This window comes from Peromyscus californicus, unplaced genomic scaffold (assembly GCF_007827085.1).
Source record: "Peromyscus californicus insignis strain IS unplaced genomic scaffold, ASM782708v3 Scaffold_22__1_contigs__length_63687245, whole genome shotgun sequence".
Lineage (NCBI taxonomy): Eukaryota > Metazoa > Chordata > Mammalia > Rodentia > Cricetidae > Peromyscus > Peromyscus californicus.
In genome coordinates, this window is record NW_026294525.1 from 38,442,252 (window position 1) to 38,456,951 (window position 14,700).

Sequence of the window (14,700 nt, forward strand, 5' to 3'; positions counted from 1 at the left end):
CTATAGAGAGAGACTAGGTCTCAAAAAAAATAAAATAAAAAGGAAAGCAGGGATAAATCATATTTTGTCTATGCAAATATGAAGTAATAAAATTTTGCTTTCAATTTTATATAAAAATGTCAACTGTTAGAATAAAATTATTTAACTTCAAAATTCTGTTAAATGGTAATAATGCATCCTATTTTTCTTATTCTCAAAATAATGCTACAAAAGGCCCTCATAAGTATACAGAACAGATGATGACAGATATTAAGTAACCCACCCAAAGTAACATAGCATACAGGTATTAAGAAAGTACTAGAGCCTAAATTTGTCTGGCTACATGGCCAGCATACTCTTTACTGAATCAAAACACCTGATCACACTCGGTGGCATTCCTTCATAAGTGAAAACTTCAAATTCTGACTCAAAAGTCACCATGGTTACACTGCTCAGCTACCCACCATTTTACAGGATTCCCAATCTCCTGATATAAATAGGGAGACGCCTTAGTTTTGGGGCAGGGGCAGGTTACTACTATTCAGTGGTTAAAAAAAAAAAAAAAAAACACATTTGCCTTTTCTGTATACTAAAATTAAGATTAGTCCTTTTAAAAATAACAAAAGGGAGTTTATTAGATTGGCTTATACAATATGGGCTGGGTACACCAACAGTAAGTGTCTATACACTAAGCTTGTTTTGTTTTGTCTTTTTTTTTAAAAGATTTATTTATTTATTATGCATACAATGTTCTGCCTGCATGTACACCTGCAGGCCAGAAGAGGGCACCAGATCTCATTACAGATGGTTGTGAGCCACCATGTGGTTGCTGGGAATTGAACTCAGGACCTCTAGAAGAGCAGTCAGTGTTCTTAACCTCTGAGCCATCTCTCCAGCCCCTAAGAGAGGGTTTCATGTAACTGAGTTAGCTTCCAAATGACTATGTAGCAAAGGATGATCTTTCCCTCTTGATCTTCCACTTCCATCTCCCAAGCAAGTAATTTTTTTAAGGTAAGAATAATGAGTTGACGTGGGTAAGCTTCAGAAAATAAAGCAAGGGAAACTATTTTTCCTCTTAGGTTATTCAACAATGCAGAATAGACACCATTATTATAAACGGGGGCGGGGGGGGGAGTTCCCTTTGCATGCAAATGGGAGACATGAACGGGAAAGAAGTGAAGAACACATCTTCCCACCACTCATCTCGCAGATGTCAGAAAGCTTGAGTACTCAATTCAATCGTCTCCTATTAGACAGTATGCACCAGTCTCAATCACCAAACTCTAGCCATCATTAGACGAAAAATTGTAAGGCCCTTTTCGAAGTAACTAAAACAAGCCTGAGGATCTGAGTTCAATCCACAGAACCCCTATTTAACAAAAGCCAGGCATGGAGGTTGTTCATGCTTGTAACTGTAGCTCTGGGGAGTTGGAGGCAGGTATAGCCAGGGCTAAGTGGCTAGCCAGCATAGCCTAAATCAGTAAGGTTGAGTACAGGGTCAAGTAAAGACTCTGTCTCAAAAAATTAAAAACACAAGGTGGATGGTGCCTGAGGTTGAACTATGCACATGTTCGTTCTCTCTCTCTCTCTCTCTCTCTCTCTCTCTCTCTCTCTCTCTCTCTCTCTCTCTCTCTCTCCTTCCCCTGCAGGGTTTTTAATTAGATTTAGATTATATTTATTAGTGAATAGAAGAAGTATTACAAAGTTACTTTGAGAATCACTTCATGAAGGTGGGATACTACAATGGCTCAAGGATCCATGTGGCCAAAAGTTGAACTATCATCACATCTACAGATTTTGAACAGTGATAATTAGAAATATGTGATTATCTTAAGGTACCATAATGAAGGAGCCTGGTACCTGGTGTCACAACTAAAGAATGTGGTGCCCAACAGAAGGTGAGTCCTACTACTAATTCTTATCAACACAGATGTAGAGACAAACTGAGAAGCCCATTTTAAAGCAAGATCTGAAGTAACTAGGAATAACAAAAACTCACACTCAACTGCTTACCATACTTTGAACTAAAATAATAAACAATAATAGCAACTTTGGTATTCAGAGAGGATACCCAGATTGTTACAGTACTGGCTTTTGTCTGAAGACGCCATGCCTTATTTATTATGCTCTTAACCATATTCAAAATTGGCCTTATGCACAGACATCAACACTGCAACTTCCTCCGCTCCCGTGTTCAGTTACTGCTCTCGGGAAATGCCAGTTCACAACCACAGGCCTACCACATGGAGACTCTGCCTTCTGAATAAAATCATCTTCACGCTGAAGAAGCATTGTACTCCCTTCTTCCCACTTGGACTGGTCTGAATGTGAGATGTGTCACCTGGTCTCCAGCTGGGGGCAGTGTTGGGGAAGGTTGTGGACACTTTAGGAGGTGAAGCCTTACTGGAGAAAGTGGGTTACTGGGGCAGTTGCTGAAGCTTTAGAGCCCTGCCCCGCTTCCTGCTTCCTGTCTACTCTTCTGCTTTCTGAGTGCAGACACAATGTGGCCCCAGATGCAAAGCTGCCCCATCTGCTCTTCCTGCCACACACTCCCCAGCAGGATGGACTGCAACCCCCTGAACTGCAGGCCTAAACAACTCATGTTCACTGCCTCTTGTCGGGTATCCTTGACAACAATGAGAAAGGTCACTAATATACTACTCAAAGTTAATTCGGAGAACAGCAGCTCTGGGAGCTTGTTGGAAACACAGGACTCATGAAAGCCCATCCATAATGAATCAAGAATTTACACTTTTACAAGATTCTCTTCAGGTGATTCAGAACCATGCTAAAGTTTGAAATGGACTAGTCTATGCCTTCCAACTCCATCTCTTTGACCACAGACTATTGGACTCAGAGAATCTTCCAAATACATGTATCTACCAGTTGACAGAGTTGACAAGTTGCCGAAGAAGTAGCTGACTTCTGCTTCGACAGCAGAGGTTACTACTCACTCTTCAATGATGAGAAGCAAAATATTTCTGTTCTCCTTAGATGCAAAATGGGGATACACATGCATTCAGCCTTTACCGTGGAGGCAAAGACAAGTGTGTGTGCAGATCTCTGGAGACAAGAACTGTCACTGACTTGTGCTCTTACGCTACCAGAACTGTCTGGTTCGCCCTGAGCCCTGCTTTCTTGCTTCCCACTTCCAAGGGAAGGGGAGGGGCGGAGTACTTAACAAACCTTATTTCCATGGCCTAAGAAAGATCACCTATCTGCTTCCTATAATTTAAAAGGGTCTAATTAACACAATCTGTCCATTGACATATCCTGAGAAAGCTTCTTTCTTCAAAATGACTTCCCTATACTTCCCAACAGGATTTAGTACCTTCACCAGGAAATTTACTACGTTAGGTATGCAGACATCCAACCTCTCCAAGAGTTTACAAATTCACTAAGGGCAAAGACTGGATTCTCTAAACTAATAAGTAAAACATAGGCAATCAGTAAATTCTTTGTAAAAGGAATCCAATTAAATCCAGTAACTGATGTGGTACTACCACATCACCAGATGATGTTTACTATTTCATCTTCATGACACTTTGTCAATCATCATGATTAAGGTGCAAAGTCTTCTGCATGAATTAAGAAATAGAAAAGAACTTTACAGCATGATACCTGAAGCACATTAGTTTTCACAGGAACCTTTGTCATACTCACTCTCAGGTGATAAGACTCAATCAAACTCAGTTGCCCTAAGCAAATGATGTTTGCCTGCAAACTCACCATGCCAAGAAAACATTCAAGACAAAGAAGCCAACATAAAGCAAATGGTAGATAATTTTCCACTAAATTTCCATATTCCTATATACAGTTCACTCATCATGCCAAGAAAACACTCAAGACAAAGAAACCAAAATAAAGAAAACTGTAGATAATTTTTCACTAATTTCCATATTCCTATATACAGTTGACTCATCACACCAAGAAAACACTCAAGATAAGTCAAACTAAAGAAAAATGTAGACAATTTTTTTCACTAACTTTCCATATTCCTATATACAGTTTTACTTTTTAAAAACCGACTTGTGTAAATGCGTGGTGTATGTATGTGTAGGTTCATCTGGATTTCTGCGTTTGTGTGCGGAAGCCAGAGGTCAATATCTGATGTTGTCCTCTATTGCTCTTTCTCTTGATTTTGAGACAGGGTTTCTCAGTGAACTTGGAGCTCACCAAGCTATGCTGGTTGGCCAGAGGGCTCCTGGAATCTGCCTTTCTCCAAGCCTCTCCAGTATTGGGGATTACAGATGCCACCATGCCCAGATTTTATATAGGCTTTGGAGATCTGAATGCAGGTTCTCCATATCAAGTTACCAACTGAGCCAATGCCCAGCCCTGTATTTTAAATAAATCATGCTCAGAGTTAGACAACATTCATGCATAACTGAAGTAGTATGAGGTTAAGAGCTACTTCAGTTTTCCAGGAGGAATTCCTTTTACTAGAATATCAGGTCAAACAGATTCTCAATAAGGAAACACAGTCACCAATTCATGAGAAACAGATTTACATAGCGCCTGAGTGGCATGTACTGACCATACTGATTTTTTTTTTTCCACACAGAAAAGAATGAAAATATTCTGTCTGTCAGGAACTTACTAGGAGCAGACAGACACGAAGCTGGGCAGCAATAAGATCGTGTATAACTGCCAGGGTAGAAGCTTGAAGATCAAGTCATTGCCCTGGGAAAGATGTTTCAGGGAAGGCTGGAAGACAAATTCTCAGAGTGATTGTGGTCTTGCACAAGGAGCATAATGTTGCTATAACATGAGATAAGACCCTCTGTCAGGCAGTCTACCCGGAGTACTTGATAGGGCCCTGAGAGCACACAAAGAAACAAAGTATTCTAACAATCTGAACTAAGACGGGCCAGCTCACCCTGAGCCTTGCTGATATATCCAATAGACAGAGTCTACAAATCTCTATAATCCTGGCATATGCACCAAGATATATAATCATTCAGACACTCCTTATATGAATCATCTAAAATTCAGCCTATGGTGTGTCCTAAAGAATCAAACCAATATAATAAATTATCAGAAAGTGAGTTATAAGACTATATTTTTTTAAGAATGGAAAATCCTTCTCTTTCTTTCTCGTCATTTACTTTGTTCGTTTATTTATTTATTTGTCTTGTGGAGAAGAAAATGTGAAGGTATGCAGGGGTTACAGAGGGGAGTAAATAAATCTGATATACAGCTTCAAACACCTCCAAGAGGCATTATTTGATCCTATTTAACATCCGGTCCTAAAGCCAGAGAGGCAGCAGTAGCCAGACCGTCTCATGGTGGACTTGTACAATCCTATTCTCAGAGATTTCACTGGGGTCTCTTCTAGAAGTACAGGAACCCACAGGCTTGAGTCAAGGATCTCATAACAGAGCCTGGATGTGGTCAAATGAGTCTTGCCTGCTGGTTGCCCAGCAGAGAGGAAATCAGGCTAGAAAAGAAAAGAGAAAGCCCACAAGACTGGGAACCAAAAAGGCAGAAAACATGTGAAGAGTCACACAGGGCAGGAGAAGGTGTATCAAGATACCAAGCTTATCCAAACCTGTGACCTTGCTAACCTCCCATAATACCAACTTTGTGGCTAATATTACATATTTCATACACAGTCATTGCACAATACACTCACCTCAAAACTTTAAAAAAGATTTTTCATGCTGGAGGCATGTTTATCTAAGGTATTTTATCCGAACCCACAAAGGAGGACTGCTTCCAAAGAGCTCTGTCCCCTTAGCTGGGATCATCATTTCTTATCAGCCCACCTAGAAATACTTTATAGACCTTCCCTCTAAGCTCAGAAAGCAAGGCCTAGAGAAGAGTCTGCTACATCTTGTCTGGGAATCTACTTTTTCACTGATGTATAAAAGGGAAGAACTGGAAAATTCTGCCTTGAGCTGCCTATTCCGCAGGCCAGTGTGGCCCTGCACTGAGCTTGGTCAGATGAGGGACTAAATGAGAAAAGGCTGGTGTGCAGAGGATGAAGGAGAAGAAATAGAGAGTCCCAACTCTTCTTGTTCCACAACACTTTCTGACCACTGTTCACCAGCACCTGGCTTGGCTCACTTACCCTTCTCCTCGATGGTCAACACCAGAAATGATTCTTGGTTGTCTTTTGTTCTAAAGACTCCGGAGACAGCGTGATGACAAAAAACAACAAAACCTGTTCCAAACACCACTGTATGTCATTTTATGATGACTATAGGTCTGGATTGGTATTATTATTTAGGGAGTTTGTGGGGTAGATGTAAGGATAAAGCATCAGGTGAATTTCAATATTTGGCTGTTAGAAGTTGAAGGCAAGAAAAAAAAAACAAGGCTATTTTATGAAATCAAGAAACAAAAAAGAGCCAATTTGGCAAGCCACTCCATAAATAAAGAAAGAAAGAAATGTATTCATAAAATCTAGGCTTGCATCAGAGCTGAGCATTAGTAAACACTTTAAGGCTAACATATGCAACACACCCTTTGTTTAGCTGGCTTCTTTAAATCTGGCTGGACAACTTCATTTTTATCTCTCTTGTGCAACAGCATCTGAGAAACTACATTTGTTTTCTGTCAGTTGCTGACATGGATGATGCATCAATCCCAAGAGAAATCAGTGTGTGTTAGGAGCTAAACTGACCTGTGATTGGCAGCTTGCTTCTCATTTGTAACCAGTCAGCTTGAAGTGATGGGGTGTGGGGAGGGCCGGGCGGGGGGGAGGGAGTGCATATAGAAAGAAGAGCAAAGCATACTAATTTCACATTCGTGGGGAAGGCTGAAATATTTTTTACATATAGAAAGAAATTCTCTCATTTCTACTGGAAGTAAGACAAAGTACGCTTTCCAACACAGACTGACTCCACAGCCTTCTGAAAGCCCTTCAGAAATTATTTTCACTACACACTGAAACAGCATATTCGTGCAGCTTTATAGAATGATTACCCAGGGGGGCTTGTGATCATCCCAGAAGGTGCTAAAGCTGTAAGGCCGTTTCTCCAGAACATCTGAGTAGCTTTTCCTTCTACCTGATGGTGAGTCACAGCAGCATTGCGCAAATCACCACAGTTCTGCTTAACACCTGTGAGGAGTGAAGGGCTGTTGTTAGTTTTGCCTTCAGGAACCACAGAGGTGCCTTTGACATGTTCGCTGTGTTGATATGTATGACGTTCAACTCCAGCTGAGTCAGAATGAAAGGTGGCTCATTCCTAGTCTACATTTGGAAGGAGAGGGGAGCTTGGGATCGAAGGACCTCGGTAAACTACAAGAAGCTACTTGTGATCCTCGATGGTAAGCTGTTTCTTTCTCCTTCTCTCCCTAGAAGAACAACCCTCACTTTTCTCCCCTGAAGCAATTTTTTCTTTTCATTTTTATAAGTTTGGTTACTGTGATGACTGTTCTTGGTTGTCAATGTGACTACATCTGGAATTAATTAAAACCCAAGTGACTGGGTACAGCTGGAAGGGATTTTTCTTAATTAAATCATTTGAAGTGGGAAGACACACCTTTAATCTGGGCCACATCTTCTGCTGGAAGCCTATATAAAGGATGTAGAAGAAGGAAGCTCTTTGCCTGCTGGCCTCACTCTCAATCCACTGGCATTAGAGCTTACTTCTTTGGGATTCTGGCATCTACTGAAGACCAGCTGAAATATCCAGTCTCGTGAACTGAACATACACTGGATTCCCACCCCACCCCCCTCTCTGTATGTATGTATATGTGTGTGTATATATATATATATATAGATATAGATATAGATATAGATATATTCACACACACACATACACTGATGGATAGATGACACAGAAGATTTCATCTATCCATCCACCCATCAGTTCTGTTCCTCTAGACTCTAGAGTCTACAGAACCCTGAATAATAAAGTTATCAATCTGTTTTCCAACCTCCTAATACTGATGACCTGTATAAATCACTTCTGACCCATAGTTCAAGGGCATCTCTCTGACGTCCCAAAGGGTCTTTACACTTTGTACCATTAGCATAGCTCTAACTGAAGTCGTTTTCTATGTATGACCTACCAACCTACCCCATTTCTCTTCTTCCACAGTCAATGTCATCACTCCTCTATTCCTACCATTCATTTCTGGCCCTATCATTGGCTCCATCTCTACTCTTTTTGACTCTATGCCCTTTTGTAATACTCAGGGCTGTTGACTTTGCTCATTATTGTCTAACAATAATGACCATAGCGGTTTCTGGTTTGTGTTGAACATGTACGAAGTGTTAGTCATGGTGCAGGCCTTTACATGTGTGATTTCATTCAATTCTTATCACACTCTTAGGGCAGAGATGCTATTACTACCTCCAGTTAGAGATGTGTAAACTACACTCATGGTATGAGAGAAAGTGTGACAGGCTGAGAATATAAATCAAGCTTAAAGCCAGTGTTCTGACCTACTTGGGCAAACTCAACATTTAAAAGCTTAATGTTTTTACTCTTTAAAGAAGCCTTTCCAATCCTTCCTCTTTTCTTCTCCTACACTCCAAGCAGTTGCCACCTATTGCAGGACATATTTATTATTATTTATTATTTACATATTGGCCCTTTATTAGTTCCCTTAGCAAGTAGATTTCATAAGCGTACTCTCAAGGTCATACGGCTACATATTAGCAGTGAATGAAGTCAGCCTGAAACAGCCTCCTAGAGATCAGTTAGAAGGCAAGACTCTAACCAAACAACTACACAAATGTACCATAAAATCCCAAATGATAATCTCTATGGAGAAGACCTTCAGGGGCGGGTGATGCATTTGTCTCTAGGTGTGATGTGAGTACATGTAAGCCACATTGATTTTCTCATTGTTTACTTGCTTGCAGCTTGACAGGCAGTAAGTATGACATCAAGACATTAAAAGGACTATTTAGGCTAGAAATTGTATTTTTTTTTTTTTTTTTTTTTTTTTTTTTTTGGTTTTTCGAGACAGGGTTTCTCTGTGTAGCTTTGCGCCTCTCCTGGAACTCACTTGGTAGCCCAGGCTGGCTTCGAACTCACAGAGATCCACCTGGCTCTGCCTCCTGCGAGTACTGGGATTAAAGGCGTGCGTCACCACCGCCCGGCTGTATTTTTAATCAGAAATCGAAGTCAGCCTTACAGAAAAGGAACTGCACAAATTTTTGACCTTACAGCATGAGTGACGGGGGAAATGATGTAAATTTTTTAATGAAAAAAAGTAAAACTGATTTGACAAGGTTGTCTCAATGTAAACTTCTCAACTTAGGAAAGCACTTACTCAATTTGATATGAATTTGATGGTGTTTAGAACACAGCACACCTTATTCAAACTATGCAAACTGTTAACTGGGGGCCTGGGTGGGACAAATGAGCACCCAGACTTCTGATTACTGGTGGTATCTTCTACCTGTTCCGTTTTCATCTGTTTAGTACAAATATTTAACAAACTGTCTTTATGAAGAAAACTATACAAATGAAAGGCTCAGCTATGGCATTTTAGATCTTAGCTTCATGTGAGATGCATTCACTCAGCTAGAAAATGACTGTGACATTTTAAATCAATCTTATCTTAAGTGCTTCTGACTTGATAGGCAAAAGTATAATAAGTGCTCAAAGTGACATCTTCAAAGAAGATACTGTAACCCAATGATTCAAAAACAGTACTACTGAAATAATTAAACACAATAAAGGATTTGTTGATAGGTACAAACCTGCCTAGGAGTATAAATAATATCATAAAGAGATATTAAATTACTCAGAGACATTAGGGATTACAGGTGACCTTTTTTATTTGTTAACTTATGCCACAGTTTGACTGAGTTCTTCACTATATCAAATTGGAAGTGGATTTGGTTATTGGGATAGATGATTAAAATACATCAAAATGAAAAAAGTCCATTTGCTCACCTCAAGTATCAAGACCTTAGTGTCAGTTTACAACTCCACCCTGCAAGCATGTATGCCATGGGGCTTGCTGGAATGACCGTATCCACGCCATTCTTAACTCAGTATGGAGATAATTTTGAGCATGCAAATCATGTAGTGCTAATAAGGCACAGCTTGAGTTTGGTGATGAGAGATGCTATGTGAGCTTTATATTAAAGTAGTAAGAAACACTGCTTCAGGAATCACTGGAATCATGCCTCAAACTATGGACAGGATGGGACAGGGAGATTATATGTCTCTTGTCTGTCGTGATTTTCTCCTCTAGGAGAATAACCAGGGGGCAACACACATAACCATGCACACATTCAGTGGTAGCGTGGCTGTTGTTGACATCTGCACAATAGCTCTGCTTCGAGTTGTGCCGCCGTTTGGATCTGGAACGTCCTAAAAGGCCACGGATGCTGGTGAAGGCTGGGTTGTTACCTACAGTGTTACCGGTTGGTATGAAACCTTTAGGGGTGGGGTTTAGGGGATAAAGTTAGGTCGTTATGGGTATGTCCCTGAAGAAATATTGAGGCCCAGCCCCTCCCTCCCCTTTTTACTTCCTCTGCCACTCTACATGTTCCTGCTACTCACCACAGGCTCCAAGACAATGTGGACAGCCAGTCATGAACTGAAACCAAAAGGCGATCTTCCTCCTTGTAACCTGAGTAGTGTCTCTGGCATTTTGTCTCAGTGACATAAAGCTAGCTAGCACATACTTGCTGTCCAATCTTTCTCAAACCCTGAAGATGTAAACTGCTTTATTCTGAGCAACATTTATTTTCTACTAAATTTCTGCTCTCCTCAAAGCAACTTCTCTTCTCCTGGGCCATTTGTCCCCTGCTCCTTTGCATACCTACAGGCCAGCTGACAGTCACTGGAAGATGCCTGTTATTGGGATATATTATCCAAATACCTTTGCTTCACTCAAAACCACACAGAGCTAAATAGATATGTGAGGTGATAAATTATGTTTATCCTAACATGGTTTTGATGAAACAAGACATAATATTTTATTCTTACAGCAACTGTACCGTAAATTATAGTACTTGTTGCCCATTTAGTAATAACATTACAGTTTAAATTACTCAAATTATTTTCACTTTGATTCAACTATTCATTCATGTTTTGATTATCACAAATTAGATTATCACAAAAACTGAGTAGTCTCATTTTATACATATATCTAATTCTAAAAATAATTTAGGAAAAAATACTCTAAGTTAGGGAAAGACAAGTCTTTCTAAAACTAAACATTTCTTGATAACATTCATAAAATACAACTGGTGTAGTTCCTCAAAATAGCCTAAGATTACAAAGCATGACATAAAAAATAGTCTATTAAGATCCATCATCTCTGTAGAGCATTGTTTCAGTGACACAATTTCATAATCTCAAGATGGCAGGCTTTTAACAGAAGACTTTTTCCTGACAGTTAGGCCTTAAAGAGACTAGAGTACCTAATGAAACCACAAATAAAATACTATAGCTGTGAGAGTTGAGCAGCCTCAAAGGCCAATTAGTCATGAAGAGACTTTGACTAACCACGCAGGACTCTAGCTCCCCACTGCCACAGTGGAGGGGAGGAAAATACCCACTAAACCAGTCTCCTTGAGGCTCCAGGATGAATAATGGAGCGGCCACTGTTTCCAAGACACAGTACATGGGCAGGAACTGTCCCTAAAGGGAGAGGCTGTGATGGTGAAGAAAGACACCACGGCATCAGCCTCGCGGTCCCATTCTGAAAGTCCCCTACTCTGTTCCTCGGAAGGTGTTACATATTGCAAGACCGTTGTTCTGGGCAGGGCTAATGCACTCTTGTGTCCTGATGGCTGTCTAGGCTGCATCCCACAGCTCAGCCTATGGTTCCTGTCCTTGGTCTGGCCCTCTGTGGCAGCCTCTGAACGCTGCCGGTCCGATGCCTCTCGGATGCCTACAGAATTAAATCCAAACTCGTGAGCACGCTGTACAAGACTCAGCCTGACCTGCACTTACCTCTCTTCCCAGCTGCCTCTCCCTTCTTTCCTCAGCTGTTTCCAACACACCCAGCCTCAGCCTCTGGGCCCAAGCACTGACTCATGCTTTCTCTGAAATGCTTTCTTCTGGCAGCCAGAACAATTCCTTCTCCATGAAGCCATTCTGACCATCCCAGCTAGTGCCTACCCAAGCTGTCCACTTACATATGCGTATTACACACGTCCCTTCTGCAACAGACTGCATCTTAAGCACCGTCCCCTCGGATGTCTGTATGGTAAATAAAGGCTTGTTCCTAGGGTGGGAGTAATGAGAGGTGTTCCAGCTTTAGGAGGCAAGGCTTAATGGCAAGCCTTCGGATCACTGGAGCTATGCCCTTTGAAGGGGACCTTGGAGCCCCAACCTCCCCCTCCCCCAGCTCTCTTTTGCCTACAGCCACAAGATGAGTAGCTTTGCTTTGCTGATTCTCCTACATATGCCCAAAATGACCAGGCTAAAGTTCCCTGGACTGTAACGTCTCAAACTGGCCAAGAGACAACACAAACCTTTTCTCTCTATAAGTTGATCGCCACAGGTATTTGTTACAGTAACAGAAAATTGGCCAACACACCTTTATGAGACTGTTTTGAGGCAGGGACAGGGTCACATTTGTTTGTCACCTAATGTGAGTAAATGCCAAGCACATATCAATCACTGTTCTGGTTTTTTGGCAAATAGTGAATGAACCGTGTTGTATACATTTTTGCTCATTATAGACAAAGGCTGAGGAAATGAAAATTGAAAAGCCAAGCCCATTACTTAAAAGAAGGGGTGGGGAGGGAAGCCCTACTATTTACTTAGCACTTGGTAGCAGTGATGACTGTTACTCTTTTTTTTTGGTTTTTCGAGACAGGGTTTCTCTGTGTAGCTTTGCGCCTTTCCTGGGACTCACTTGGTAGCCCAGGCTGGCCTCGAACTCACAGAGATCCGCCTGCCTCTGCCTCCCAAGTGCTGGGATTAAAGGCGTGCGCCACCACCGCCCGGCGACTGTCACTCTTATGCTCAGCCTTCATTAGGTTATTAAAAGAATTTTCAACGTGATTAAAGTCAAGAAAACTTCAGTTAAATCCTCCAAAGCAATCTCTTAGCATTGGCCTCCCCAGACTACAAGTTAGACTCACAGGCAACGTCTGCTGACCTGGGGCTCTGGATAAGGGGATGGGAGAAGGAAGCCCAACCAATGCCCACGCCCAGTCAGCCAACCATGGCTGCTCCCATCCCGTGACCTTCAACCTACTACTCCGGAGAGAGCATGCTTACTTTGTATCTGCTCTCTGATCTGGAAGGAGTGGGGATATGTCCTTTTTTCTTGAAGGTGGTGAAGTGTTTGCACTGGGGGCACGGCTTGGTGCTGGCGTCAATTCGGCCAAGTTCCGAGAAGTACTTATACTTGATGGAGTCTTCGTGGGTCAGGTTGTAGACGACAGTAGTTTCCTCCAGGAACTCGAAACACTCTGTGATTGGGCATTTGATTTCTACTTGGCCAAGTTGTACCTGGGCGAGAGGACAGAAGGAGAAGGAAAAGCCCACTGGTTATTAAGGTTCCTGGGTGCTGGTTTTTGCACACAGCATGAATTATCTCATGCTTTCAAGAACAGGTTATCGGTGTTCTTTCCAGATAGCATAACGAACGCTAAGTCATTTTGAAACCGACATTGAGTACCAAAAGCTAATCATGATCCGTAGGATGCTTAAGAGCTCGTTGACAACCGTGTTTGTCACAGGGCTCATTAAAGAAGCAAATGACCATTCCACTTTTTTGGAAACTGCAGGGGGAGAGAACAGGCAGGCAGCGAGCCAGCTATAAGTCGTGCACATGACTCAGCATCCCGGGACCTGCCAACCAAAGGCATTTCAGAGATTTCTGCCCCACTGCACTGTTTCAGCCCTACGCTTTGGGCACATCTTTAAAAAGAGAAATTGTACGAAGCGTTTATGTTTAATAGCTATTAGTTTATAAAAATAATGACCCCAAATTAATGTTTTCTTTGGCCCTTCCCTGACAAGCACATAAATAGCGCTGATGTTATCACAATCTTAGAAGTCAGGAGGAAAAGAAAAACCAGAAAAGCCTGGGTTGCTGAGACGGCTCAGCAGGTGTAGGTGCTTGCCACTGAACCGAACGGTGTGAATTCGATCCCCCAGACCCAGACAGTAGAAGAGGACCAGCTTCCAAGAGTTGTCCTCCGACTCCATATGCACACTTTGGCATAAGCAAGTCCCCTGACCCACACATATACCAAATGACTAAAGATAAAACGGCCAAAAACACATTGGTGGTATCATGACATTGTAAGTACAATGGTAAAATCTGGTTGTCTCTATGAGCACACTTATCAACAAATGAATATCATGGAGACATTTAAAAAAATAAACCAGCTTGTGACACAATTTTTACAATTTTAATGTAGAATTATAGAGTAATTTATCCTTTACCAGTATACTAATGTACCGGTAAGGGCATTTATTTAAAACCATCCAAACCTCTTCTACGTTATTATCAGGTTGGCTCATGGCTTTTCCTGGCATTACCATGTCTTCCCCAGTTTCCTTCCACTTTCAACTTCTCACCTACTTTCTCTCAAGTTTGTGTGTGATGAACAGCAAAGGCGAGAGCCAGTGTGTGTTTGAGACGTTTATTTTTAGTTGCTCTTTTCGGCCATGTTTTTTTCTCTTCTCCAGACCATGTGGCTTTCTCCTATTTCTACCTTTGTCTTCCTGCGTTCTTCTCTCTCGTGGGTGGGTGTGAGAAAGCAGCGTGTCAAAATCAGAGAGCTGTTGTTTGTCGTGTGAGTTTCCAGTGCCACCTTTTGGCACAGCGTGG

At 41.6% G+C, this 14,700-nt stretch overlaps 1 protein-coding gene across 1 annotated transcript in view; it reads right to left on the minus strand.

Moving 5' to 3' along the window:
* Positions 1-14,700, minus strand: part of Rnf217 (ring finger protein 217) — a 113,524-nt gene that overhangs the window by 23,901 nt on the left and 74,923 nt on the right. Inside the window, exon 2 of the mRNA XM_052751294.1 lies at positions 13,137-13,370. Coding sequence (XP_052607254.1) covers positions 13,137-13,370 — 234 coding nt within the window. The remainder of the gene's footprint in view (positions 1-13,136; positions 13,371-14,700) is intronic.